Source organism: Aquila chrysaetos, chromosome 1 (genome assembly GCF_900496995.4).
Source record: "Aquila chrysaetos chrysaetos chromosome 1, bAquChr1.4, whole genome shotgun sequence".
In the NCBI taxonomy this organism is placed as follows: Eukaryota; Metazoa; Chordata; class Aves; order Accipitriformes; family Accipitridae; genus Aquila; species Aquila chrysaetos.
The window spans coordinates 1,315,819-1,343,146 of NC_044004.1; the positions used below are offsets into that span (position 1 = coordinate 1,315,819).

At 45.0% G+C, this 27,328-nt stretch overlaps 1 protein-coding gene across 8 annotated transcripts in view; it reads right to left on the minus strand.

The window, feature by feature from the left end:
• The window catches only part of EXOC6B (exocyst complex component 6B), a 310,232-nt gene that overhangs the window by 221,241 nt on the left and 61,663 nt on the right, over positions 1-27,328 (minus strand). For all 8 annotated transcript variants that reach the window (XM_030017657.1, XM_030017649.1, XM_030017629.1 and 5 more), the window contains exons 4-6: positions 26,334-26,424; positions 26,179-26,224; positions 21,797-22,001 (exon numbers count right to left, since the gene is read on the minus strand). In XM_030017657.1, the coding sequence (XP_029873517.1) occupies positions 21,797-22,001; positions 26,179-26,224; positions 26,334-26,424 (342 nt within the window). The remainder of the gene's footprint in view (positions 1-21,796; positions 22,002-26,178; positions 26,225-26,333; positions 26,425-27,328) is intronic.

Consider the following 27,328-nt stretch of genomic DNA (forward strand, 5'->3'; position numbering starts at 1 on the left):
AATTCAAAACAACTGAAGAAATCACTGCTTATTTACTAGCCATTAAGGAACTTGACCAAAGTTTGCACTTGTTTCTGTCCACGGAATTATCTTCTGCTTCTCTCTGATGACATAGGAAGGCCTGGAGAGAAACCAGTGCCCACCAGAAGCAGAGCATGTACTCCCCTTGTAAAGGGGAATGACATGCAAAGTCCAACCTACATACACTAAAGACGTACTTAGCCTATGAAGAATCCTTCTTCAGGTTTCCTAAAGCAAAGAAACCTGGAACAGCAAAACCACTATGCCTGTATCTAAGTTATGACTAAAAACGTAGAATTTATTATCTGCCACTTCTCTTCCAACTCCTTCTCCATCACCCAGTGTATAAAGAATCATTAGGTCAGATAGGAAGCAAAAACGTCAATTGTCAACATTAAAAATCAGACATTAATCTATTCTAGAGCCAATGTGTCATAAGCAGCTACTTCCACCTCATACCAAATCTGTACTGTTAAACACCTGCAGCTCCTCTACTACTTACCAGGCTTTCTCATACCCAGATCTCACCTCACTGCCAACCTCAGTCATTAAAGAGAACCAGACAGATGCAAAAAGGAAGCAAACCCTGGATTCACCTTGTCACCTGTAAGAACAGCCTATAACCGCTACCTTACACTAATATAGCATCCAATAAATGGATGAACAAGGAAAGAAGCTATTAGGAGGTCAATATTAGCAGTATCTCATTTGTTTCCCAACATTAGACTATGATCAAGCCTAAATATTCCACGGGGTAAGAAAGAAAACCAAACAGTACATGAGCAACCCACCAGCTCGATGCAGTATCAGCAGCCCCAACCACAAAGCGTGCTGACGTGTCCCTCAAGAACTGGCCTCACGTGGGTGCCTCTCGCAAGGGGGATGGTGAAGGAGAAGGGACAAAGGGACACCAGCTAAGAAGCCCTCTATTCCAAAAGAGCATTTCAGTCGGCTGTAGAAGGACAGCTAAATAAATAATAGGAGTGGTAGTCTTATAAGAAGTTGATAAACCACAGGGTTTCGCTTCTGAGGCTCTGCAGAGAAGGTTAACCATTCACTTCCAACCACCACCACTTGGAAATCAAACAGAAGTGGCCAGGAACATGAATTAGGCCACAAGCTTCAGCAACAGAGACAACTTGTAGGGATACAAGAATGAAGTGATCGAGAAGTCTCCATTCACAGGGCAAAGCTGAGGACTGACAAGCCATTACTGGCAGCTCCATCACAGCACGTGTTTCCTACTTGTCCGTGGAAATGGTAGAAGGTTATAGCTGGAGCACCAGCGACCTGCACACTACAGTAGAGCTTTATAAGGCAAAATGGAACCAAAGCATGTTTCTAAGGCTTCAGAAATAGCTGGTCTCCTTGGAGCCTGCCCAGGCTCCAAAGCTCGTTCTTTCTCACCCCCCATTCCCCCAAAAAACCACTCCCTCCAGAGCATAACTCATCTAGAGCACATTCTGCAGCTCCGAGGTCTTCAGCTTCCAACAGTGTTGATCTTGAACCTTTCAGACACGTTACACTTACCTTAAGAGGCAGAATCACAGCCATGCCTGCCAACATTTCCGTCAGTCTTTCCCTAAAAGCAGCAAAAAGCATCTTCAAATGCCACAGCACTTTGTATCCAAGCCGGAGAGATTTGTGAAATATGGAAGACATTAAAGTACTCACTTTCTCTCAGCAAAGAAAGAACATAGACCTATAAACAACGCCTTGAAGGCATTTCAGCAGCTTAATCTACACAGCGTATTTTTTTTATTATTATTTTTTAAGTCAATCAGAAATCACTGGGTCCAGGAAGCAGTAAATGACAAGAATTTGGCTTAAAAGGGAGAAAAGCAAATAAATACTTGGGGCAGGGAGCAGAAAATCAGTGAATGTTTCCAAAGACTTGTTTGTTTGTGATAAAGACTGCAAGGCTCAGCTGTATACAAGCTGTCCCACCCATGCACAGACTATTGACATTTCATTCCAGTGGCACCATGCAGACCGCCAAGCAAGGGGGTCTGTCAACATTTCTATCAGCAACAACTGTTCACAGGGGTTTATAAGGCAGAAAAGCTAATTTTCCCCAGCCCAGCTGATGCTCAGTACATAAGGTCTCTGCCTAGGAGGAAATTATTAGTATTTAAAAACCACATCACACAAGAGGGTTTTATTACTGGCACGGGAAGAGGAGAGGACGTGACACCTGAAATCTGTAGTTCTGGGGAAAAGCACCCAAAAAAAAGCCATTTAGCATCTATGAAACAAACTGGGGAGCTTAGATACTAAAGCCCCATAAGCACTATTAGCCAGGAGCCACCATGCTGTTAAAAGTAAGACAAAAAGTTTCAGTCAGCTGCAACAGCAAACTAGTTATGCCTGTATTTACATAAAAAAAGCACAGCATAAAACTCTACCTCAAAGAGACTCTATGGTCAGGGCAGATCTTTGCAGACCAGTGTAAAGTGCCACATAATACACGTACAGCAGCTGAAGACGACGCAGAACACAGTTAGCTGGGCTTCATATAATAAAGACGACGCTTATGAGACTGCCTCCAGTGTGGTGTCCAGTCCTTGGCCATAGTCCCACAGAAAGTTTCAGAATTAAGATTGAATGCCTCGGGACACCTGGTAGTGCTCTCACATTTTAGAGGTTTCTATAAAACAGGCAAGCAAAAGCCAGACCTGGGCCACGTGCAGCCACAATAAATCCCATCATCCCTCTGCGGGAGACCAATTTTTATTGTTTGTGCTCGCGGGAGAGCTGATCCAAGTCTCACTGGATCGGATAAGTTTGCATTCCAGGACAATGATATCATGCAAGGATCTCCGCATCTGAGGCCCAGCACACAAAGCTCATGGGATGGGCAAGTGTGACTTCCAGCACCATCACCAAGCTAACGCCCAAAGCTCCTCACCATGACTCCTCCATCCTTGACCGTGATGGGGCAGGGAGATCCTGGTGCTTTGCACGAGCTTCACCCCAGCAGCACGAAGCAGGGCATCTGTCCTGCATAAGGTTCACCAGCACAGCACCACGGGGAGTCTTCTACGGCTACATTCACATATTCCCCAAGCACCCAAAAATGACAAAACCTACAGGCTGCTAAGGCCATCTCCTTGCCAAAAGGGCAGCAGTGCAAAGGTAGTTGCAGTCCCAAAAGAGAACCCACCAAAAACTGAGAAAATACTAACTAAAAGCATAACAAAAATCCGAGCATCCCTTGGCTGGGGACTCAGAGCCAGGGGAAATGGCTTGGAACCCTTGGAAATGTCACCAGAAGGGCTCCTTTACCACGTCACAAGGACGTCAGCACTTATTAGACCAGATCTGGAATAGCGTGCTCAGTCGGGGCTCCCCTGGGACAAGGATCGCATCAACCAGATGTGTCAGGTGGAGACCACTAACATGGTCAGGGGCTGGGCAGCCTGGAGAAGGCTTCAGGGTGACCTGATAGCCACCTTCAATGCCTACGAGAAGGTGATCAAGAAGATGGAGCCAGGCTCTTCACAGTGGGAGGAGGACTTAAAACAACCATAAACAAAAACAAGAGCAGTTCTTACTCGATATAATGAAAAAACAGGTTGCCCAGAGATTCTGCAGCCTCCATCCTTAGAGGTTTTCAAGATAAAACTTTGAGAAACCTGGACTGACCTAAAAGCCTGACCTGTTTTGAGCAGGAGGTTGGACTAGAGACCTCCCTGGATGGACCTCTCCTCTTCCAACCCAAATGATCTTATGTTCTCTTAAGATCATCTTAGTTGAAGTTTCATTGCGATAAATTGGGCTGCAGCATTGTGGAGGCTTGGTTTTGTTTTGTCCCAGGCTATGAGATGTCTGAAAACAGATCATCTGAAGGGTTGAAGGCTGCTTCAACCCTCTAGATCTGTGTAGTTTCTGAAGCTCAGGGAATGGCTTCTTGCCCTTAATACCATGTCCTGTCCAATTCCGCCTGCAGATGCTTCACTGGGAATATCATAAAACGTATTTCTGTGTGTATGTATACATGCCCCCCACACAAGCTCACATACAAAATTAGATCTGCAGTAGCTGCAAATATAAGCTATCAAAGCTGCAGCTGCAACAACAGCACAGCGCTGTAAAGATACTTCAATAACATCTGATACATTAAATTTTAAAAAGTCAGGTTTACAGGGCCAACGTCCCTATTTAAAAAATAAAGCGTGCAAAGGTGGCTAATAAAACTGGACTTTAACAGCCACACTTGCAAAAGAAATTTATAAGAGTTAGCAAAGCTCATAGCCTTTTAATTGCATGTCAAATATTGGGCTCTCAAGAACTAAACCAGATTTCTTGCAGTCTGTGCCAAGTGCTTCTAGATATTACATGTCTGGCATGGGTGCAATGCTGTCGGATACTAAGGGGTTAACGCAACCTCCAAGGCCAGAGACCGCTTGAAGGCAATGCCACCAACTCTGAAGTAAAACAGAAAACATTTCTGCCAGCTTTGTTACAAATAAAAGGTTATTAAAAACATTCACATTCGTTGCTAACAGAAACAGCACAAGACATTTAGAAAGCATTTGAACTTGTAAATACATCAAATTAATATACAACAAATTTCTTTGATCCAGAGGACATGAATTCCCTTTCCCTACAAATCTGTTCATTAATATTTCAATGATCCACTTATGTCACTACACTTGCCAGCATTTTATAAGGAAAATACTTCAAGTAACAAAAAGCATCTATAGCTTTTACCCTGCCAATGGACTTCTGGTAAGTTCACGGGAGAGGTTGATGGGCAACAGCAGCAGCAGGACGCTCCTCAGAGCTCCCATGCAGGGCTCTCGGCTAAGGTGGTCGCGGATTTACTAGTAGCAGTTAAATATGCCTCAACACCCCAGGCGCCCAACATTTCAGAGACAGAGGTATGAAATAAAATGGCAACACAGTTCACCTAGAGCATCGTGGAGATAGGGATCCGGCTTTCAGATCACGAGGCTCAGGCACATCAGCAAGTTAATGCAAGGTCATCAGTTTTCCTGAACCAGCTGCCATGCAATAACCTGTCCACATGACTAGTCCCCGACCTAGCAAACGGGTCGTGGGTGACTTCTGCAAACCTAAACACGCTAAGCAGTAACTCAGAGACAACCCGCAAAATTCCTGTGTGACCATATGCAATTCTGCCGAACCCAGGAAGGGAAGGGAGAAGACATCATGCCCAGTGTGCAAAACAAGAGTAGTCCTCATGCCCAGTTGATCACAATCTAGGTTGGATCTAAACTCATTTATTTTGTTGTTGTTATTTGCTTTCCCTATGCAATATCTGCAAAGCTGTAAGATGGGAGCGCTGAGGACAAGGTAACATCACATTAAGCTACTACTGGGTGCACAGAGAGTTGATCTGGCCACCTTCTCAGTTGCAGTCAACCACAAAACCCCTGGAGACAAAACAGCCCTCACCGCCAAAAGAAATACACCTGTGAGGTTGGGCAGACCTCGGTAGCTTCACAGACAGGTCTTCGCCCTCTCCAGTCACAGATACCACAGAATAAAGTTAACTAAAATACAGGGATGGAAAATTCACACAACTTTTTTCCATGCCGTCACGCTTCCACCATCACCAAGTTCATCAAGTTCCCACTAGTGAAGACAACAAGACAACAATGAATTTTGCATGTTTTAATGAAACATGGCCAGAAGGAAGTAAAAGAGGCTAGAAGTAGGCAAAGCAGCAAAACAGGACAGCAAAAATCTAATCAGAATTATGTTGGAAAAAAAGGAAAAACAGTACTGAAAGCAAGAAGAAACCAGAAGATGTGAACATTCACAGAGCCATTGGCCAATAGAAAAGACTGTATTGGCTGACAGTGGGAAAGTTAACAGGAGGGACAGCAAGTTATTTGAAGAATAAATTTGGTTCCACTTAATGTGCCATATCAGCTGGTGTTCACACATCCCATCCTATACAACTCCAAAACAGCTCATGCAGTAAAAACTGTTTTTCACTATAGATATCCTTTCTTTATGTAATCTGGGCCTTTCTAAAACTTCTTGGTAATGTTCTCCTAAAAGAGAATGACACAGTTGCTCAAAGTCACAATTAAAATGTCCAAAGCTGCAATCACCAGAAATACCCAAGGACTAGGCGCTAGAAACGCTGACAATCCCCAGCAACCCCCAAACACTCAGCGTTTGCTCTTACTGGAAAGTGTTTCTATCCTTGACTGGAAACACTGACGCCTAACGCCAAAGGGGAATGGCTTCTGAACAGCTTCAAAAAAGCTACTGGAAGCTAAAAAAAAAAAAAAAAAAAAAAAAAAAACCAAACAACAAAAAAAAAAACCAAAAAACCCTGGAGCACAAGATACTCCAAGAAGGAAGGCTCTGTTTATTTTTAATGGGCAAACAAAGGAGAAAGCTGGCATAGGATGTATGTAAATCAGCGTACAAGTGGAAAAGCAGCTGGAAAGCAAGTCAACCAGTTTTACCTGCACACAAAAGCACCGTAAGGTTAATGGGAGCCAACTCGCTTGGCCTCTCCAATTTAGGGAAACATTTTAAGCAATAACATCTACGGGCACATCTTTGTCCTACTTCTCTGCATACAGCAGCGGATGCTGCCCCAAAACCTACAGGCACTTTCCTGCTCACCGCCCGCCTGTGTCACCCACCCGCTGCATCGCAGATGCACGCACACAAAAAACACGTTCTGGCACACTACGTTTCACAGCTCTTCCTCTTCGTTTTCCCAGTATCTTCCCCCCCACACTATTGCTTCTTAACCCTTCCCAAAATTTGACTGAGGCACAGGAAGGCTCCTTGCCCTCTGCTACCACTTCTGCACGGCTGCACACTTGCAGCGCCAGAGAAAATTCATACAGCCCACCAGGCTTATCTCAAAAAGGTACCAGGCTGCTCCTATCCACCCATATCCATTTTCGAGTAGGGATTTTTTTGGTAATTGCTGAGTTTTGCAAGACTCTTGAGACAGCAAGAGTTACCCAGGTTGTGCTGTGCATAGAAGGAGGATGTGTATAACAGCAGGAACGGGAACACATCAGGACCCACATTTTCTTTCCGATTTTGCAACTAAGGCAGAGGTGAGCTTGGTCCAAGTGAACACCCCATAACACAGTGTCATCTCAAAAATAAAATTAACCTTTTGTGCATCTGAGAGGACACTTCTGGAACTAATTATTAAAGCACCATCGAGACACATGAATAAAAAAAACTACAAAAACTGTATCGATGATACACCAAACCACATCCTCACTGAAGATACGGAACCGTGGTGGTGTCGGAGCTCCTCCCATCGCCTGCTGTCCGCAGTGATTGAGCACCCAATGCTGCTGCGTCCCTGGGCTGGCATGTACATCTTGCTCGCTCGGACTGAGCCAGGGTTTGACGGTACCTGCCTTCATTTATTCCCTCGCTTTTTTACATCTGCTCCGTGGAAACACAAAGTTGAAGGACATGATGGGGCAGGGGGGGAAGGCAGTATTATTTCCATATGGGTTTGGAAATAAAAAGGCTTTAAATGAAAATACCATATGAGCAGAGGGCTCACACAGGACCTATAAGCGCTCGTGTGTGTGCACCATGTAGGAAGAACGCCCCAGCAAGGCTTTCCTCCTTTCAGAGCCTGATTCTGCTGAGACAAGTACTCAAGCCCTATATTGTAGCAAGACATTTCTTTGCATGTCATTTGGCAGATGCAATTGCGGGGCCCTGCCAATTCACCCCGAAGCCCTCCGTTTTAATCAGTATCACATAAAGTTTAACACATGCTTTGAAATGTGCACCAGATTCAAAGCTTCGCCTCAAGGGGGTCCTGCTGAATAACACATACCATCCCGGCCGCTGCTCCTCCAGCAATTATCTTTCAACTCTGGCTGAACCATTCGAACTGTCAACGCCAGCACGCTGCCAACCAGAGGAAAGGTTGTGGGGTCAGAGCTGAAAACAAGACTCCTCAAGGCTGGAGCGCCAGGAGAACGGTATGGGGTGTTTGTTTATACTGCTGTCTGCTTATAAGGAGAACTCCCAGGGCGCTTGTTTTATGGCTTAGCAGAACTACAAACAGTGTTAAGAGGGGCTAAAAAAAAGGTTAGCAATGAAAAGGAGCATCAGCATCCGCCAGGCTCCCCTGGAAGGCGGAGAGGGCTAAGGTTGTTTGCACCTCGTAACCGGCAGCATCCTTCCAGCCCCGTCAAAGCCAGGAGCTCCTTATCTCGAATCCCAGACATCACCGGCTTCCGTCGCTGCCCCTTGAGCCTCCCCACATCAGTGCTTCTGCCCACCAAGTGACGGATGGCAGACACCTATCTCACCTGGCTGCCACAGGCAAAGCGCTAAGAAGGTAGTAAGGATTAGGAAATAACAAGAATTTTCAGCATTGACTAGGATTTCGACAGAACTGGAAGGAAGAGAAGGACAGATAGACGCAGCGGTTTCATCTCTCCATGGTAGCAGTTTCCAAACAGTTCCTATCAGTGTCAGTGCAACTAAGCAAAATCCTGCCCTCGGACAATAATTACGGAGAAGACCCCATTACAACTGGAGTCTACACATGGACAACCTGCTCGTTGCTCCCTTTCTGTAGCCTCTTCCCTACAGCATCCATCAGCTGATAAGCAAGTCCCTGCTCAGAAGCAGGACCACAACCACCCGTGCCCGATGCCAGCAGTGGCAGCAGCAGCTGGCCTCAGACACAGGCTCTCGCCCAGCTTTTTCGGCAGGATGGTGCAATGCTGCCACTCACTTCATTCCCATGCCATGTAAAGCAAAGGGAGACGCTTCAGAGGAGCGCTGAGTTGCATTGGTCTTCCTGATCCAAGCAAAGACGGTAGCACTAGAGCAGCTGAACCTTGCAGACATCTACCTCCCTAGAGCTTCTTGCAGAGGCTGGGATGTTAAAAAGCAGCCCTATAAGGCACAGAGAGAGGCAAGGCGATGCTTTCTCCATATTAAAGTAATTGCTAAGCCAAGGAATTTATTAATCGGTCTTTCAAGCTAAACTGCTGCTGCTGCGGGTTTCCTACTACAAATTCTCACTGATGGCAGAAGTTACAAGTGAGGGGGAAAAGCTCGAAGCCAGAATCCACAGCAAGCTCAGACAACCATCAGATGCAATAGGGAGTGCTGGGAAACTCACTCCGCAACAGTTATAAAAATGTAAGCCTGTATTTAGAGAAACTGCAGCTGGGGCTCTTAAGGGTGAATTAATTCAGAACTGCAATCTGTATTGTGTTTCTGGGATTAGGCTAAAAATTAGGGCCGTTGAAAACCCAAGTGGCCTGCAAAGCAAAGCAGCCACATTTACCCTCCGTTTTCTTATGTTTTCCACCCCAAAATTAGCTCCCAACCCCAGCCGAGGATCCCATGCAGCACCAAGCAGGACCACAGGCAGCTGATGGAACTTTGATTGCTGAAGTGAGCTACAGCCAGAAAAGCAGGTACCACTGAGCATCCACATCCCTCAGATACTTCTGCAAGCTTTTAGCCCATTTTCTACCCTCCTCTAGGAAGGAGGGCTCCTACACAGCACGCTAGCCCAGGCACAAGCTGAAAGCATAAGGAGGACAGGAGACACATGTAAAGCTGTGCTTCCTGAAAGAGGGGTGCTCAGTTACATGTAACAGCCACTTTCCTCTGATGTTTCAGGCTTCAAAGTCCACAAAAAGGAACAATTTGGGTTGGGGGTTTTTTCCCCTCCTCCTTGACCCTTTTGCACATTACATTCAACGTACATCCAGCTGCATTCAAGAAAAAAATTCACCAGCCAGGCAACTCACCAGGGACCAGGGGAAGGCACAAAAGCAGGCTGCTGCACCCCTGTTTTAGCACCTCATGCTGCAGCTCTCATTATTTATTTTAAGGTAAGGGAGGCCCCATCCCCACCCCTGCCCCACTACGACTATCCCCAGCCTTACGCACACACCCTCTGCACGGTGTCCTCGTGCTTGGCCAAGCGCCTGCTTCAGAACATGCCATCCACTTGTAAGATAATCATAATTTTACAAGAAAAAATAGACACAAAACTAACACCACATGGCAAAGACTCACTAAACACTGCCCTCAATATCTTGTGCCAGCTTAATCTTCGTTAAGTGAGATGGCTGATGAGCCACAGTCCCTGGATTATTCAAAGCCCAGAGGTCTCCCACAATCCCAGTTATGCAAACCACCCAGCTGCGTGCGAAATCCATCACGCGATGCCCGGACCAAGTTCAGTTCCCATCTGAAGATCATTGCAAGCTTTATTTTATGAGCACTGGCATGATTTATTTCTATCTATTCTATTTGCACAGTAGGAAAAAGCCCGCAAAAAAATAGCTATTTCCAGCAGAAATTTTTTCATCTACTATATGTTGCATCTTCCATTGATGGAAGTTAGCAAGCCGCCTCAAACGTACCAACAGAATCAAAATTAGCTCTGCCTTCACTCTGCACTGTAATGACATCTTTTAGAGCACCACTGCCCTGTGCACATGCAGCCAGTGAATGGAGAAAGGACTTTTAATCATTTGCACAGAGGTTTCCCTTCACACATCAGCTGACAGCAAGGGCGAGCAGATTTTTTGCTGCAGTTCTCATGCAATGCTATGGCCTTTAAATTGTCATTTTCCCCAGCCTGTGACAATGAAACCACCATTTCCCTTCATAGCATCCAACGATACTACAGGTACTAGTTTCTCTATTTCATTTACAAAAATACTTGGCTATCTGGGGAATGTATTTTCCTGGTCTAAAATACCTTCAAACTGGCAAGGGGAAAAGAAAACGACATTCTCCCTCTCTTCTTCCAGTCTAGAGGGTCTAAAGCAGATGCATGCTGTTGTGCCTTTAGTTTTCATTCCCTGCAGTGCAAGGAGACTATTTAACCACTACGCTTTCCACCCTAAAATAAGCTGTCAATGAAAAAAAAAAAATAAAAAAAATATTACAAGTGTCAGTGAAGTAATCAAGAATCCCCTTCATTTATTTTTAGGTTGCCATTTCTTCTCTGGAGTTAGAACCCAGTCTTGTGGGATCCAACCTCTGAAGACCAGGGCAACCACACATGATACTTCTACCTTCATCCTTTGAGATGATCCAGCACAAGTGACAAATACTTCCACCCTGCAGGGCTAAAGCAGCTATCAGTTACATATTTCAACTTTTCCTGCTGCAGAGGGTATGCCTCTCTTACCCAAGAGAGATTTTGATTTCTGACAAAAATCAAGCCTTTGAAACACTTACACAGTGCCATTACCGGACTCTCCGGTTGCACTGACGAACCGCGCACGGATCGCAGCGGACGGAGACTCCTAAAGTCAACCAAACGCAACGGTGTGCCTGAGACATCTCCTCCCTGTCTACCCACAGGAACCTGTCCAACTCTAGAAAGAGACAGGGAAGAGAAACAAAGCTGAGCTGTCCTGGAGTAACTTAAGTGCAATTTTTACCCACAAATGAAAGCTGTTCTAAATTTGCTATATATGTGAATTAGAAGAATATGTCGAGAGGCTTAAATGATCTGAGCCTGTCAGCAGAACTTTGTGTTTTTTAAAAAAAAAAAAAAAAAAAAAAAAAAAATTTAGAATTAAGGGAAGTCTTGGGTTGCTGAAGGATTTCACTTGGTGATTTCTGCATACACCCGTTTGCAATTTGTACAGGAGCGTCATGCAAAGGGCACGCTGCACGGCACAGCTCTCAAGTCCTCTCCCTGAAAACTAAACCATTGTACCTCTACTGTAAAAAAATACAGCCCTACTAATACTAACCCATTTTCATCTCATTAGCAACCCCAAGACCAGAACTCCCTGGTGCCCTGACATTGCTTCATATGAGCCATTCCCTTCCTCGTCGCTTGTGAATCGGTTACAGCCCATCAACTGAAAAGCGATGGCTGGTATTTCAAAAGCTCCCTAGAAATTACGCAGCAACGACATTCCCCTAAAGGGATGTTTTGTGCAACTGGCAATCTGCTGGAAGAGCTGTTATCCTTCTTGCAAATAATAAATACGAAGTCTTGCTCACCTGGATAAAAAGCCAAAATCCAAACTAAATGGGCAGTGTCTGTTTTCAAGAACCAGTGCTGGAATTGAAAGGGCTGCAGAACTCACAAGCATTGAAGATCAGGTCCCAGCATAACAGGCTGTTACCTTGAACAAAGTGCCACTACCACTTTCACAGCAGCATTAATGATTTGCCAAATCCACAAACTGTTTTGCACCTTCAGGTGAGGGTACGTGAAGACTCTCACGTGACTGTGTTACACCAGGAGTACCCAGGCTCCCAAAACCTCCTCGGCTTCTCTTCCACGTATACAGAGCCAGCCACAGGGCAAGAGTATTCACCAGCTGGAGAAAGTACAGAGAGATCAAAGCACCCCATGCGCTGCACAAGAAGCCATTACCAAAACCACTCAAGGAATTTTTAAAAAGAAAAATAAGGAAAAATCAGTTAATTTAAAAGGTTTATTAGCAGCTATATTACAATAAGCCTGAGACATCCAAATGAAAACTGAAGAATTTATCATCCCGGGCAGCAGCATCCTGATGGGAGCAATTCCCAGCACTTTCTGAGCAAGCCTCATTTCCATCACCTCTCCCGAAACGGCTGTCCTGTCCAGACCCCCGTGCTTCTCCACATGCTTTCCCACACGTGGTATGCCAAAGCAGGCACGCAACCCGGTTTATTAGTCTGAGGTCTATCCGCACTGTCTCACCTCCAAAGCTGGCACGTCCACGGGAGACCGGTGCACCAGGCAGCGCCTTCCTTTAAACAACTTAACAGTCTACATAATTAAAACCAGTAGAAGCAAGACCAGTGAAAATTACACCGCTGAACGCCTGAAGTCCAGGGTGAATAAAAGAAGTTTAATGGCACCTCTTTTCCCAGCTACAATACAATAAGCCTAACAGCAATTACTAGTGGCTCAAAAGAAGGAGCAAGGGGTGCTTATGCCTCAACTTGGCACTGCGCTTTCCCTAGGCTTTTTAAAGCCTTGTGAATTATACTGTCTATCACGACTGTTGGAAGATAAAGGATTTATTTCAAGAAACATCTCCAGATTTCAAGCATTTAAAAAGGTCTAAAAGGCAACCACACAAAAAGCTGGTCCAGCATACAATTGCCCTGTAGTTAAACTTTTGATTTTATGATGCAGCCATGTCCACAGAACATGCTGGATATGCTACTGGGGATACCGCAGTCCCTGTGGCCATTAGTCATACATATGCTGAAATAAAAAAGGCCCATGATTTAGCAGTTTCATTTTTGAGGTCATAAAAAGAATTCAGAGGAATACCCATTTATTAATAAAGTTCCTATGGAGTATAAATTTTAAATGCAGACTTAAAGGCACAGAATTCCTCCTAAATAAACAGAGAAACCTTCCCCAGAAAGCCAGGAAACGTTAGAATAAAAAGTTCTTTTATGATAATAAGCACATTTGCACTCAAATTATGTGATGTGGGAAGAAGGAGAGTTAAAGCACAAGGAAGTACAAAGACCTCAAACAATGTGCACTGGGGAACAGAAACATGCTTACATCCGCACATACCCCTATCACCACCTCCCCAACGTGGCCCATATGTGCAGTTGGCCTCCAGTCCACCCCTACAGACGTCCTCGGCGATGCCTTCGTCTGTTTTTCCCATCAAGCGCCTGCCCCATCTACCTCGACCCAAGACGCTAAACCCGAACTTGTCCGGCTGCCACAGCCTCTCCATTCCCACGCCCGCCGGGAAGTCGAGGGATCACATTAACCTCAAGCTCCTGGCTTGACAATTCGCTTCAGGAGCCACTTCAAAAAAATGTTTCCAGTTCTCAAAATAATTCACATCTCTTCCTCCTTCTTCTCCTTTCCCCGGTTTTCACCCTTGCTGCAAGCAGCAGAGCATCCTACAGCCGTTAGAGACCTCGTTGGGTACCACTTCGCTTCCTGCAGGTGAGCTCCAGCCTGAACGTGCAAAGCAGGGGACAAAAGATGGTGACAGACCCAAGCACAAAGCCACCACGCTGGCTCCGGCTAAACGGCGTCAGGATATCTCACATCTCATCTTCAAAACCTATCACAATTGCTGCTGAGTCAAGAAAAGAGTGGGTGGATTGAGTTAACAAATGCAGACACTTCACGAGGATTTGTCTCAAAAAGCTTCCAAATTAAACAGCAAGTGTCAAGTGATTAGTCCAGTCATCATCGAGATGGCGTACAACACGCTGTTAAGAAAACAGTCTTCAGGGCCAAGTCTTTAATGAAAAAGTAGCGAGTTATTAAAGATTTGTCTGCAATTTTAATCCAGTGCAAACCAAAAATCTTTTTAACAGTTTTCTCAAGTACATTTTCAAAGAGGTTAAGCAAAGGATGCCGAGGATAAGTGACCAACACGAGTCACTACTATTTATCCATCTCTTTCTTAGTAGGGGAGGACAGGTGCAAACACATTATAAGCTTCTGACAATAAACATTTTTACCAAGGCACCTGAAGGCACCTCAGAGCTCACACAGGTCTAACAGCAACACCTTTCTTCAACAGCCAGAGGACATTAATCATTTCTCCACTGGGCCACAGCATCCCACTTCACCCAGCCTGGTTTGTGAGCCTCTTCCCCAAAAACCTGCAAGCTGAGACCATAGCTGGCCATCAGACTTCTAATATAAACAGCCCCAGAAGATGTATTTCCTTTCATAATACTTTAATATAACAAGTAGACAAGCAGCAGTATCAAAGATTAAGAAGGTCTCGTTACTGAATTTTCCTAGAAAATAAGTTTCTGCTTTACAAACCTGCCCAGAAGGGGAAAACACCATCCCCTTATCCCCACTCTGTTGTGTAAATAGTCACCACAAACCCAGCCACCAGACTGACCTTTTCAAAAGGCTCTCCTGCCTGCATCCAAGACTATAAAATTTCCTTGCTTTTAATAAACAACATTATTTTTACTTTTTGTGCTTGTTAAAGAAAACCTCCGGAATAAGAGACACAGCTTAAACCTGCGGGAAGTTCAGATCTAAGGGTGCTTTTGGAAGTCCTGGGGCATGTCGATAAAATATGGCCCCCACGGAGCAAGCGGATGCAGGGATCTTCCAAACACTACGCGGAAGCCCAGACTTGGCACCGGCAGATCCAGCCCACGTGGCAGGGGAGACGAAGTCTTACATGGGGCTTCCGTGACCTTTGGAGAGTACCGACTGCTGCCGGAGCACTGACACCCAGAAGAAGGACATTCTCTGCACAGCGCATCCAGAGAAAGGCAGTAAAATCTAATTTACTCTAAAATACTCATACAAAGCAAAAACAATTTCCATATGCGCTGCAGAAGATTACATAAAGTTAAAAAACGTCAGGGATGAGGATAATTAAGAACACTACACAAACTGCATTTTTAAACATTTCTCCGGGCCATCAAAAGGCCAGCGGGCAGTATCTAGAGACTGAGAAAATGTCCTTCTGTCCCCTGCCGCGCAGGGAACCGCTCGCTCATGTGGTTTGGGGTGGTGGGCATGTGTTTGCATTTAAAATGAAGCACAGGGAGGGGACAGGATTTCCCAATAATGCTGAAATCACCACATGCCACCTCTCTACTTATCGCCATCATTTCAAATAAACTGCCTGACAACATCCTCGTGTTTTCACAGCTCAGTTAAAGCCACCTGCAGCTGGAGACTCCTGTGTGTGTGTGGAGCGGGTGCCAGAGCCGGCTCAGCCTCCCAGGGACGTGGTCCCTGCCGGGGGGCTGCCCACACCAGGAGACCTCCCCGCTGCAGGGCACGGGAACCAGTCTCACCTCGCATTTCTGGACAGGCACCACCGGTAAAGCAATACTGCACGGCTGAGGCGTGTTTGCCGTGACGTGCAACCTTTGCAGACCAAGCCTCCCTGCTGCCTTTCACCACCACCCATTGCCTCCCCTTCGCCCGCCTTGATTCTGCGAACTCCCTAACACATCCCCGCATTTCTCACGTGCTTTCGGGGCACATGCCATCGGCCTGAAGCTGCGTCATATCTGCCCACTGTCCTCCATGGCCAGGAATCACGGACCCTCTAACTCTCCATTGCCTGTGTAATCCCACCTCTACCATCATCACAGAGGAATCCCGAAAGAGGCCAACAGGATAAACTTCATGGAGAGGCACGAAGCGAGCATTGCTGGGCAGGACGATAGTTGCTGTTGCAAAACACCATCCCGGGATCCAAAAACCAAGGGAAGTGCTTGAAACCACACTTGCAGCGAGCCAAGGAAACAGGCTCCACATGCCGGCAAGCCGAGCGCACCCAGTTTTTTCCATGGCCATCGTGCAGAGAAGCAGGCAGGGCACCTTGCACGTGAGCCAGCTTTTTAAAAAAATGCAAGCTTTCAATTTAGTCTTTAAAAATTGCACAGTAGCATTCTTTATTACAATACCAGTGTATTCAAAATGACTTTAAAATTAAGAAAACAACCAACAGACACTCAGGACTCATCACCAACACGTAGCTACCTCTCTGTATTCCTAGTAAAAATGCACACTGAGATTCGGTTACAGTTGTAAGAACAAACCAGTAGCATAGAGCAAACTATGCAGAGAAACTTGCATCCTCAAACCAATCATCATAAATCCAGGGAACTCAAGGTCAGAATTAAATTTAAATCCAGACATACCTAAAATATTGAAGCACACAGCTGGGTGCTCAACAGCCTTAGCATGGCCCTGTAATCATGCAGCAGTCACAGGGAATGCCTATTAGCAGCTGTCATCTCCAGTCCAAGTAATTGGGGGGGGAAATAAATCTCCTCCTCCGCTTCTCATCCACAAGATTTTTTTTTTTTTTTTCCTTTCTAAGGCCAGCTGCATTTTGATCCCGTGCTACTGAAAATTTCTATACTGGAGAAAAGCATATCGGTACAGTGGCAGCTGCACACACCCACGTGCTATTTTGGCATCTTTGTCCAAGCTATTTGCAGGCACGAGAGGCCACGTTAAACAGGAGAGGGGGTGTGCAGGGTGCTAGGCTCTGACTGCTGTACGTGAGCAGTTCTTGGTCAGCTCTGACCTGCAGGGATAGCATGTGAAGCGAGGGAGGTCATCCAAACCCTAGGTCTGAATCACTGATTTCAGAGATGTAGTTGTCTTTCTATGGAGCTGCCCTTAATCCGTGCTCTGAAGAGCATCATCTTCTCCAGCTGACAGTCAGAACGGCACTCCTACCAACATCAGATCAGCATTTCAGTTGTGCACATCACTGTGCAACGGTTTGCCTCATTTTTTAACTGTATGTATAACACTCACATCACCACGTTGATATTTTCTGCCACTGCGGGAAAATATACTTACACAAAGCTCACATTATACTGCTCAGAACACGGACACCAATATCTGCTGGCAAGAAGAGTAAACATCACCTTAAAAAAAGCGTAGCCAAAACACCAACCCATTCAAACTCATACTAGATCACCACCTATTAAACATCAGCTTCAACAGTGCATCCAAGTGATGCTGAAAAAAAAAGTTTAAAAAATGCTGGTTTGCCTCCATCTATGTGAAAGGCACGCTGAACATTTTGGCCGTCCTGACAGACTTGATCCGATAATGGCTTTTGGATGGGTTATTCTTGGCCCCCTGCATAGCAGCATTCACTGCGCTTACCCTGGACGCTTCGCATGCAGCACCATCCTAAGTGACCTCCTCCACATGCCGCGCATATTTCAGACATTAAGCTAGATAATAAAACCACATACCGGATATCAGCAAGTGTTAATAAGATGTAATTCATTCCTGGCAAGCCCAGAACTCAGATCTTTAAAAAAAAAAAAAAAAAAAAAAAAAAACACACCAACAAAACCAAAACACACACGCAGGTTCACAGGGCCAAAGTCCAAAAGGAGTTCAAATGTGCAAAGCTACTTTCATCTGCCCGAGCGCCGTGTAATTAAGAACAATATTTGGAACGCAGCAAATTCCCCCAGAACCATAGGTAATAAAATTCAGATTTAAAAAAAAACATGAGGAAAGGAGTCAATGAGAGCTCATCATTTGTACAGCGAGACTATAAGGTTTCTCTGCGCGCTGTGAGATCCCTCCAGTTCCCGCGTCCAGCTGACCCCGGGAACGTCTCACTTGACTTCACCCCACCACAGGCTTCCTCTCCAAGAGAGGGGCCGGCGAGCTCCCCGCATCCTTGACTGCCAGCCAGAAACGCAGCAACGGCTCCGAGCACTCCAAGACAGATCCTTCTGATTATCACAAAATGAAATTTTCAGCTCTTGTCATCATCGGCCTCAGATTTGTAATGTTACAAAAACATGATTTCCTTTCCCCATTGTATCAAGCCCTCTTCCATTCCCGCTGGTGAAATCAAACAATTTTAAAAGAATTTATATGATGCTAATTTAAACCGAATGTATTTAGCTGCCAATCGCAGTTCCCTGACTCTCCCAGGCCTCCTGCCAGCTCCGCTCCGTTCCAGAGCGGCTATCAATCACGGCCAACAGACCGAGGAAAAAGACCCAGCGATGCAAGAAGCGATACTGGTAATTCTGGCAGTGGAAACCCTGCCCTTAGCTTTCGGCAAAACGACGTGAAGTGACCCCACGCAACAGGAGGCTCTGAAAGCTTCAGCTCCTCATCACTTCTCGTCGGTGAAGCGGCTCATGATACTTTTTGCAGGAATAAACCTAGCATGTTGCTCAAATTCCAGTATCGTTTCCAACTCGGCTTTTGCAACTGGAAGTGGCAAGTTGACCTTCCTCCCCAAGCTGCTGTGCAGGAACGCCTTTACTGCTGGAAAGCCATCGAGTCCAACCTCACAGATAACTGTTCCCACAAAGGGTGAAGGAAACGCCTTCTAGTGTCTGCACCCTGCTCTCACAAAACAGCAGAAAACTGGGATTTGGGGGAGACTGAGGATGTATACTTCACTGTATCATCGGTAGGCAAACTAAAAACATCTAAATGTTAACTTCTTGGTGCATCTGGTTTTGACATCCCTTGCAACAGCCCAATTAACGGCTATGTGGAAGGAAAAAAAAAAAAAAAAAACTTTTCCACTTGAGTAGTTTTCTGTTGGATACATTCAGATGCTGAAGCTCTGATGCACTCATAACATAGATGCTGGCAACATCAACAGGCAAAAGAAAAATTTGCCACAACCCAGACCTCAGTTTAGAAATCCTTACAGTCCAAAATGGCTGGAACTGAGCAGAAGGTGAACGATGAACTTTTGCAAGTGTATAAGGTAGAAAAATATTGAAAGGAGAAGGAACAGAGTGCTTGCCTCAGGTCAAAGCAGGGACCATAGTGCAGGCTAAGAGGCTATCTGGAGCTGAAGAACAAATAACAAACTTAAGGGAAGCTCAAAACATTAGCAGTTGAAACAAACACTGAGGGACAAAAGGTAAAAAGTAGACAAAGAGTGTAATGAACAGAGAGGAAAAAGAAGTGAGAGTTGTTACAGGAAGAAAGAAAACACCCTTTGGAGGTTTTGTTCAGATGCATGGCTGCTCGCTGGCTCACAGCAGGAGTTTAGATAATGAAGTATTGCAAAATCGAACACCAAACTCCACCAAATGAGGATGAGAACAAGGTGAGGAAATATAGTTCTCCCCCCAGCTTCTCACTATTGTCAGATCAGGCAGTTCTTGAGCCCAAAACAGTCTGTTCAATTAGCAACCCACGGGGAACCCAGAAAAAGCACTTGGCCGGTTTGTTCTTGAAGACGTGGAAAATTGTGCACGAGGAGCACCACAGGTCTATCACCCGCAGAATGAAGAACCAACTTTCCCCCTGCCTTATTTCAAGCATGGCCCCTGCTGGTTTCACTCACTGGGCCCCAGTTCTTGTATTCGGGTAGGGTAGGAGCAGCCGGTCCCTACCAACACCCCCCCGCCCCGTGCCTCTCCTAATTATGCAGGTGACAAATATTGCAAAGAGGAGGAAGGGTCAGAAGTGGTAAGCAAAACACCAGGAGAGTGCCCACAGCAGAAAAATAGATGCCAGTATGAGCTAGTGCAACTTTTTTAGCTTTGCTGTAAAAAGCCACATTTCTTTAGAGCAAAAGATGGAGAATTAACAGCGCTCCAGGCAGGGCGTGAGCTCTCCCCAGGAGAAGGGACAGGAGGGAGGGACGTGAAGAACGGGAAGAAGTGCACCGTGGATTTGAAAGGGACGGAAAGCAAAGCTACAAAAATATCTCTAGTGAAAAGGTAGCAAAGGACGGTATTTGAAATGATGGGGAATTTCTCAGAATTGGTCTGCCTAAGCAGCCACAGAAATGTGGCCGGACGTGCACATCTCTCCCCACCCATCAAAGCAATCAGCCACAGCGCCAGGAGATTTAAATACCCCTCCCAGCATCATGATGACAAAACTGGAAACTACAAGAAGAGGATGTAACATCTGCATCCTCTTATGTCTCTAATTGGTACATATCCTTAATAGGATATAAAGAAGTTATTTGCTTAAAGTAGCATATTCGCGGCATTAATTGGGCACCAAAAGACAAATTAAACTCCTATTTCTTCAGCCACAGGAACCAAGGAAGAATCTTTTAAAAACTTTGGCTGACATAACGAACAAAAATAGAGTATTTTTTGTAAACAATTACTGTTCTAGAAACTGCTCTATCAGGTAAGTTCAGCACAACACCACCTGTAGCCATCCCAGACATCACCACCACACAAATCTGGCTCCACAACAGGATGTCCAGGTCACAGCGTGTTTTCTGCAGATTCAGAAAGACTAGTTTGATTTGATGCAACAACTAACAAAGAAGTTTGCTGAACTCTCAGATGCAGAATGGCTTCTCTCTAGAGCTCTATTACACAGTATAAGGCTTGGTTTGTTTTCCCAAAATACTAGAAAGAAGTTGAGAAGACAGTAAGGCAGCAAATATATTGTAAATTAAATAAATTAATAGAAATCCTCAAGCTAGACCACTTTACAGAAAGGATGGTGTTTATAAGACAGAAAATTGAACTTGCCTGTACCTCTAACCATAAACATAACAGCACAATCTTATCATCTTGTGAAAAATTATAGCAAGAGTTCTTCCCCATAAATCAACAAGTCCAATCCATCAATCACTATCAGAGGAAGTAGTTTACTGCTCATGAGAGGTAACATTTCATTACTAGTGGATTTGAATTTCATCAAAGTAGCAAAGTTCTTTTTAAGAGCCACTGTGAGCAATGCTCCCTGGCTGTGATAGGAAAAACTATTGAAATTCAAAACTAGAATATTAAAGAGGAGTGGGAAAAGGCAATTCCATTTTAATATACGCATGGGGATGTTCAATTAATGAGGTTCATCTTTTACAGACATCAACTGCTAGGCAAATGCAAGCAAGCCACAATGAAATTTTATGCAGTATTTGAAAATCAGTTTAAGATGCAAAAGAAATTAAGTTGCAGTCAGTGTGTGAACTTCTATTGCTTCACCCTGAACCTGGGAAATCAACACTGGTGTCTCCAGGTCTTCCAGTTGCCACCAGGCACAGCAGCACAAACAAATGCCCCTGTCCTGCTAAGCGGAAAATGCGAGTTACGCACCCTGACTGCACCTCCCAGCCTCCGTTCTGGGCTACCAAGAGCCTAAGGCAAAATACAGGTGGGAGAAGACAACGACAAAAATGGATCATCACTCTTCAACAGTATAAAAATCAGAAGATAGAAACTCTAGTAGCAACCACAGAATGAAGAATCATTGCTTCACCTAGTAACAAAATTACTTCAATATTTAAAACTAAGTTTACTGCCTTGGGACTGGACAAGTAGAACCTTAACATGACTGTGAACCACCCTCCTCTTCCCCAAAAGCCTCCAACACGTGTGTGCACACGAGTCCTACCTGTTTCATCGCCGTCTCTCCAATCTTGTCAGAGTGCTTACGGATACTCTCCAGGAAATCCTTGAGGTCTGACATGGAAACTTCTTTGATCTCTTCACGCAGCTTTGGAATATTATCCACCATGATCTTGCAGAAGCGGTAGTGGCTCACTTGGGGCAGGTACGTGTGCTCGAGGTGCTCCAGGGTCTTCAGCGCAGGGTAGTGTCTGGGGAAAGCAAGCAAGGCAGATGCGGAAAGAAGAACAGCTATTTCCATCCCACTTCCCCGCCAAAAAGTGCATTAACTGTAAATAATTCAATATATCTAAGAATCTCAGTTTTGTTCAAAGGAAAATAGACCTTCACATCCAGGTAGCATCATTTTCCTTCTGAAACAGAGAAGCAGAGGAACACAAAGGGAAGTAGCAGCTCCTTACTCAGAGCTCTGATGCGCAGACAAGGACCACCTGGGTCACAAGTGACCAGCGTCAGCTGAGCCCAGTAGCAGCTCTCACCCCAGTAAAAGCCATTTGGGGCACCATATCAGAGAGTGAAGGAAAAGTCGGCAACCACACACAGTATTGTTAGGCTGCATGAGGAAAAAGCTCAGCCCCACGCACACCGAGGAGCACAGAGGCACAATGGCTTATGGGGGAACCCCAGGAAGACCCTGCACTGGTCTCCCCAGGAGAGCCAACAGCCTCATGGATGGTGGTGATGCCCATCAAGGTGAGCAGGTCACCAGAGCACCTCATAGACCGAGGGGTCTGTGTCAGGCATGGGGCACATTATGTGTTATCATATTCCATGATTCTATGATTCTATACCACAGAGTGACGAACTGGTGTCTAACACATGTTAATATCCCGTAAACTGCTACTAGCCCAGATACTTGTTACTGTGTTGTAAAGATCTTGGACATGAGAGCTCAGCTTTCTTTCCCTGTGCATACCAGGAGTCAGACCCCACCTTCCTCCCAGCTGTTCTAATGCTGCTAAGCACAGTTAAAAACACTTTCCACCCAAAGTACTTTTTATTAGATACAGGTGAAAACAATCTGGATACAAACCCAGATTAGGGGTCCAACAGATACATTTTCTACAAAGCCCCTGCCTCTCCAACAACTACTGTTGTACCACTGAGATGGCTTTCACGATGTTGAAAATAACTTACTTCCCCACTCTAGAAGGAATATACCTTATAAATTTAAGAATACAAGAATCCCAATGTTTCTTCCCCTATGCACAATGCATGCCTTTATATTTTGGTCATGTCCAATGGCCTTAAATTTCATCCTACCTTTCTGCATAAAAGCAAACTTCATAGCCTGACAGAAGATGCTAAATGGGAAACTATTCTAAGCAAATCATTTTTCTCAAATGCTCTCCCCTCTTTTCCCTTCAGGAAGTAGGAGTCCATAGGATTTGCCTGTTCAGAGAAATATGGGAAGCCTCTTGAATGGTGATGTAAAATGCGAGACTGTCCTCCTCTTCATCTGACCACAGATCTGGTCAAAGTTTAAAAAAAAAAAAAATTATCAGGGAACCATCTAGGAAGCATTAGCAGGGTCTATAAAAACGTATTTCAGACTAACACCAGGTCACAGTCACCTCGAGGGAGAATTAAGGCTACTTTAGCTGACTACACCCATGGTTAATCCTGGCCACAAGCACCTGCCACTTACACCTTGAATTTTCGGGGGAGAAAAAATGTTTAGTCATAAGAAACATATTAGCACCACTGAAAAAAAAAAAAAACCTGACACTCATATCCCCATTCAAAATAATTCTTGCCTGAACTCCAGGCAGGTCCACAGGGGAGTTATTTTAACCAGAAGTGGCCTGTCCTGTTCCCAACACCAGAAGTCAAACAGATTAACCCCATAACCCGGCCAGTGTTTACACTATGGTAAGGTATGAAAAACTATTTGCAATAAAATGCAAACCTCTCTGGAGAGAAACTTGGGAGTGCACAGAAAGCCAGAAATTAAACCACAGGAATAAACACACATTGGGGGGTTTGTTATATTTCAGGGCATTGTTTGTTGAACGAGGAGCAGCGAAAAGGTGGCCGGGGGGGACAGCGTGCGGTCACTGAGAGGGTCCCTGGCTGCCTGCCGAAAACAGAGTCCGAAAGACCTGGGGACAGAGGAAAGCTCAACACTGTTCTTGCATGAGACGTGTAGCGATTCCTGCTGCCAAAGTACTGCCACCTCGGCCCAGATTGCATCCCTTATGCTAATGCCTATTATCAGCCAGCCAGAGGGGCCACGTTGTTGCCCAGCTCTGTACCCCCGGGACCATGGCACCAGTGAAACGGGAGCGCTTGCCAAATGGGGGAAACAGCAGTTTGATAAAACAGAGTCAGAGCTGGCTTTTGTTGTTTGGTTTTTTTCTGGAAGTACGCAGGCCCTGCTCTGGTGCGTACAGCTCTACAGCGGCTTCTCGGCTACAAGCAGGACGAAGCACTCTCATTTCTTACTGCTTGGAGACCATATGGATAGGACAAGTGACCCAGGGGTGAAAAAAAGACTGATTCCTCCAGAGCTCTGCAGAAACAGGAGGGATCTCTGGAGGCAGAGATTTTTTTCTTCTCATCGCTTTCCAACAAGCAGCCACATGTGTCCCAGCCATTGGAGAAAAATCTTTCTGTCCCTTCCTTAAATTCTGGACAACAGCAGATGAAACGTTTCTCTCCATCTCTGCTCTCTGCTGGTTGCACAGTCACTCCTCCTGGTTTGGACCATGAGTTCCCCATCTCCACCTCCAGTTAACAGACACAGATTCTGCATTTGGCAAACACCTGCATTCAGTTTATAAACATCACGCAGCAAACAGCACATAACTCATTTTGTCTACCTTGGGAGAGTTGAGTTTATTCACCCCGAATGCAAAACCTATTACTCCTCTGAGATTGTGTACTCAAAACCCGAGACTCACACTAGTAACCAACCCCCTTGCTGGCTATCATGAAATGATATATAAGTGAGAACGGTTGCAGACACAAAAATATTTAATATGTTGTGCTGCGTTTGGTGAATGAAGCCATCAAATCCAGACAAAGAAAGAAGGAGGGGGAAAAAAAAAAAAGCCAAGGGTTCAGATTTTCCTTAAATGTGGCTTTCAACTTCTATTTGTTTCAAAATGAACCAATCCAAAGAGTGGGGGGAAAAAAAAAAAAGAAAAGATGCAATTCTTAGAAGCAGACCCTGGAAACACTATCCAGAGCAAGGGAATCGAGCGGCATGTGGATTCCCTTCAAAAGTTCACAACGCTGTGATCAGCTCCAGCTCCCCACCCCACATCTGTCAACGGATAAGCCCCTTGCTGTTCCTATAAACAGACTAAAACCAGTTGGACAAACTAGACGCTGCCCTATTCTGTACCGAGCCATTCTGAGAAAGAGAGCGAGCGCTTTGTGAACAGCTAAATAAGCTCCCTATAACATCTCCGGCCAGCCCAACTTTCAGGAGTAATGCCTATCTGTTTACCCAAGGCTTCTGGGTCCAAGGACCACAGAGATCAGCAGAGGCAGGAGGGGAAGTGTAAAAATACGCCCATCCAATTAGTTATCGCCTTGTTTGAAACATCTGGTTTCTTCTGTATTGTTTCTATGATAGATGGCAGGCACAAACCAGGCATCGGATCTGATTGCTCTCCCTGCGTGGCATTCAGCTGGAGCCTGCCGCATTTTCAGTTGACCTCCTTCCAGCAGCTGCTCTTTGCCCAATTTGCCACCCCCAGGGCTACAACGCGCCTCCAAAGTCCCATGCTGCTTAAACAAACCGTCCCCCAGGATCCCAGCCATGCAAATATCCCGGACCGTGGTTTCATCCTTCAGCATCAGAACAGATGCAGGGTGAGAAAAATCCTGGATTTACAGCTCATGATTTCTGAGCCACAAAGTCCTTTTAGTTCAGCTCACTCTTCTGAACAATTATTTCTACCACGAAATAAGCCGTATGCCTTCTCACCAACTTCTACCATCCTGCACAATATTTCTCAGGTGTTTGGTTTCCATTCACGTTCATTGGATTCTCTCAGATTATATCAGGTTTTATATTATGACATTCATAGAATTAAATTTACTTAATAGCACATAAGTACCAAGTCATGCATTGATTGTATGCATCACAACAGTGAGCTTCCATGAAAACAAAAGTGAACATCCACCTTAATTAAAAAGCCTAACTCAAAACAAAATTAGAGCCACTACAATCCTGGTTCTAGGCTGTACCGCAGGAGGCTGAGCAGGACCATGAAGACACCAGCCAGAAATCAGATAAGTTAACTTGGAAAGGCTGATTTTGAAGTCCTAAGTTTTGAGAACCTCTTTAATTTATCTGGCACCAAACAGGTGCTTTTCAACTCTTCCAATACAAACACCAGACTATACAAAATTTACCTTTTAGATTTCATTTGCTCTCGCAGTTTGCTGTACATCTCCAGGACTGGAAAGAGAAGGAAAAACACACAAGCATTGAGACACAAGCACAAAGCAAAGAGATGCGAATTAAAATAAACAGCTATACAGATAAAGAGCAATTTCAGATTCCTCACCAGGAAGACACAGTGTTAGCTTATCAACCGTCGCTGAAATATTTCTCTGTTGTAAACGGCATTGCTTCAGCTCTTCCATTGCTATTATCAACTTTGGAAAGGAAAAAAAAAAGTTTCACTAAGAACAGTAAACAGACGGAGTAGAGAGGATATAAACTGCTTTGCACTTGTCACGACCATCCAAACAGTAGGTTGACAACAAAGCCTACTCTGATAACCGGAGAGCTCACCAAGCGCTGCAGAGCGTTGCTGAAGCAGGGAGGACAAGCAGCCTTGGGTTGTTTAATCGAGTAGCAGTAGCATTCCCTAAGCCTACTTTCAAGTAAGCAAGCAGCAAAACCAAAGCCATCAAAATACCAGCCCTGTAGCACGTCCTGTGAATTCCAAAAATTATTTCCCCTTCCTATTTCATTCATCTTTTCCCTACTCCCTCTCCAAGCTTTTCTTTTTCTAGTTCTTCTCAAAGACAGGATGTGGCCGCTCGCTCCCAGGGGCATTCTTACCATCACAAACTAACAAGGGATTTTTAAATGCTCAGTCTCTAACAGAAAAAAACCTGTGCATCTGGACAAGGGCAAAACAAGGATCAGCCATCGCATACAAAACAAAACTCCTTCGTTTCTTTTTTTCAAAGGGGCAAGTCATGGATTTGTCCTCTAGAGTACCAACTTATCTCCACTGTACCACACTGAGTTTGCAAAGTCCTTTTGAAATCCCAGGCTCTTCTACTCTTGGAGGTGAATCCTCCATTCAAGGTAACACAAAGGTATGTTTATTTGATTCAGGAGAGAAGCTGCATCACCTCCTCCCCAAAGTGCATTTTTATCTTTAATCTTCATTAGAATAATTGGTCTGACACAGTCCAACATGGGGATTTTCTTGTTTGTTTTTCAAATGCAATGCAGCTGACTGAATTAGTAATGCCTGCGTGTACTCTCAGCAAAATTAAATCTGGGTGTCTGAGAGGGTGGTTAAGAAGGAAAACAGAAAAGGTA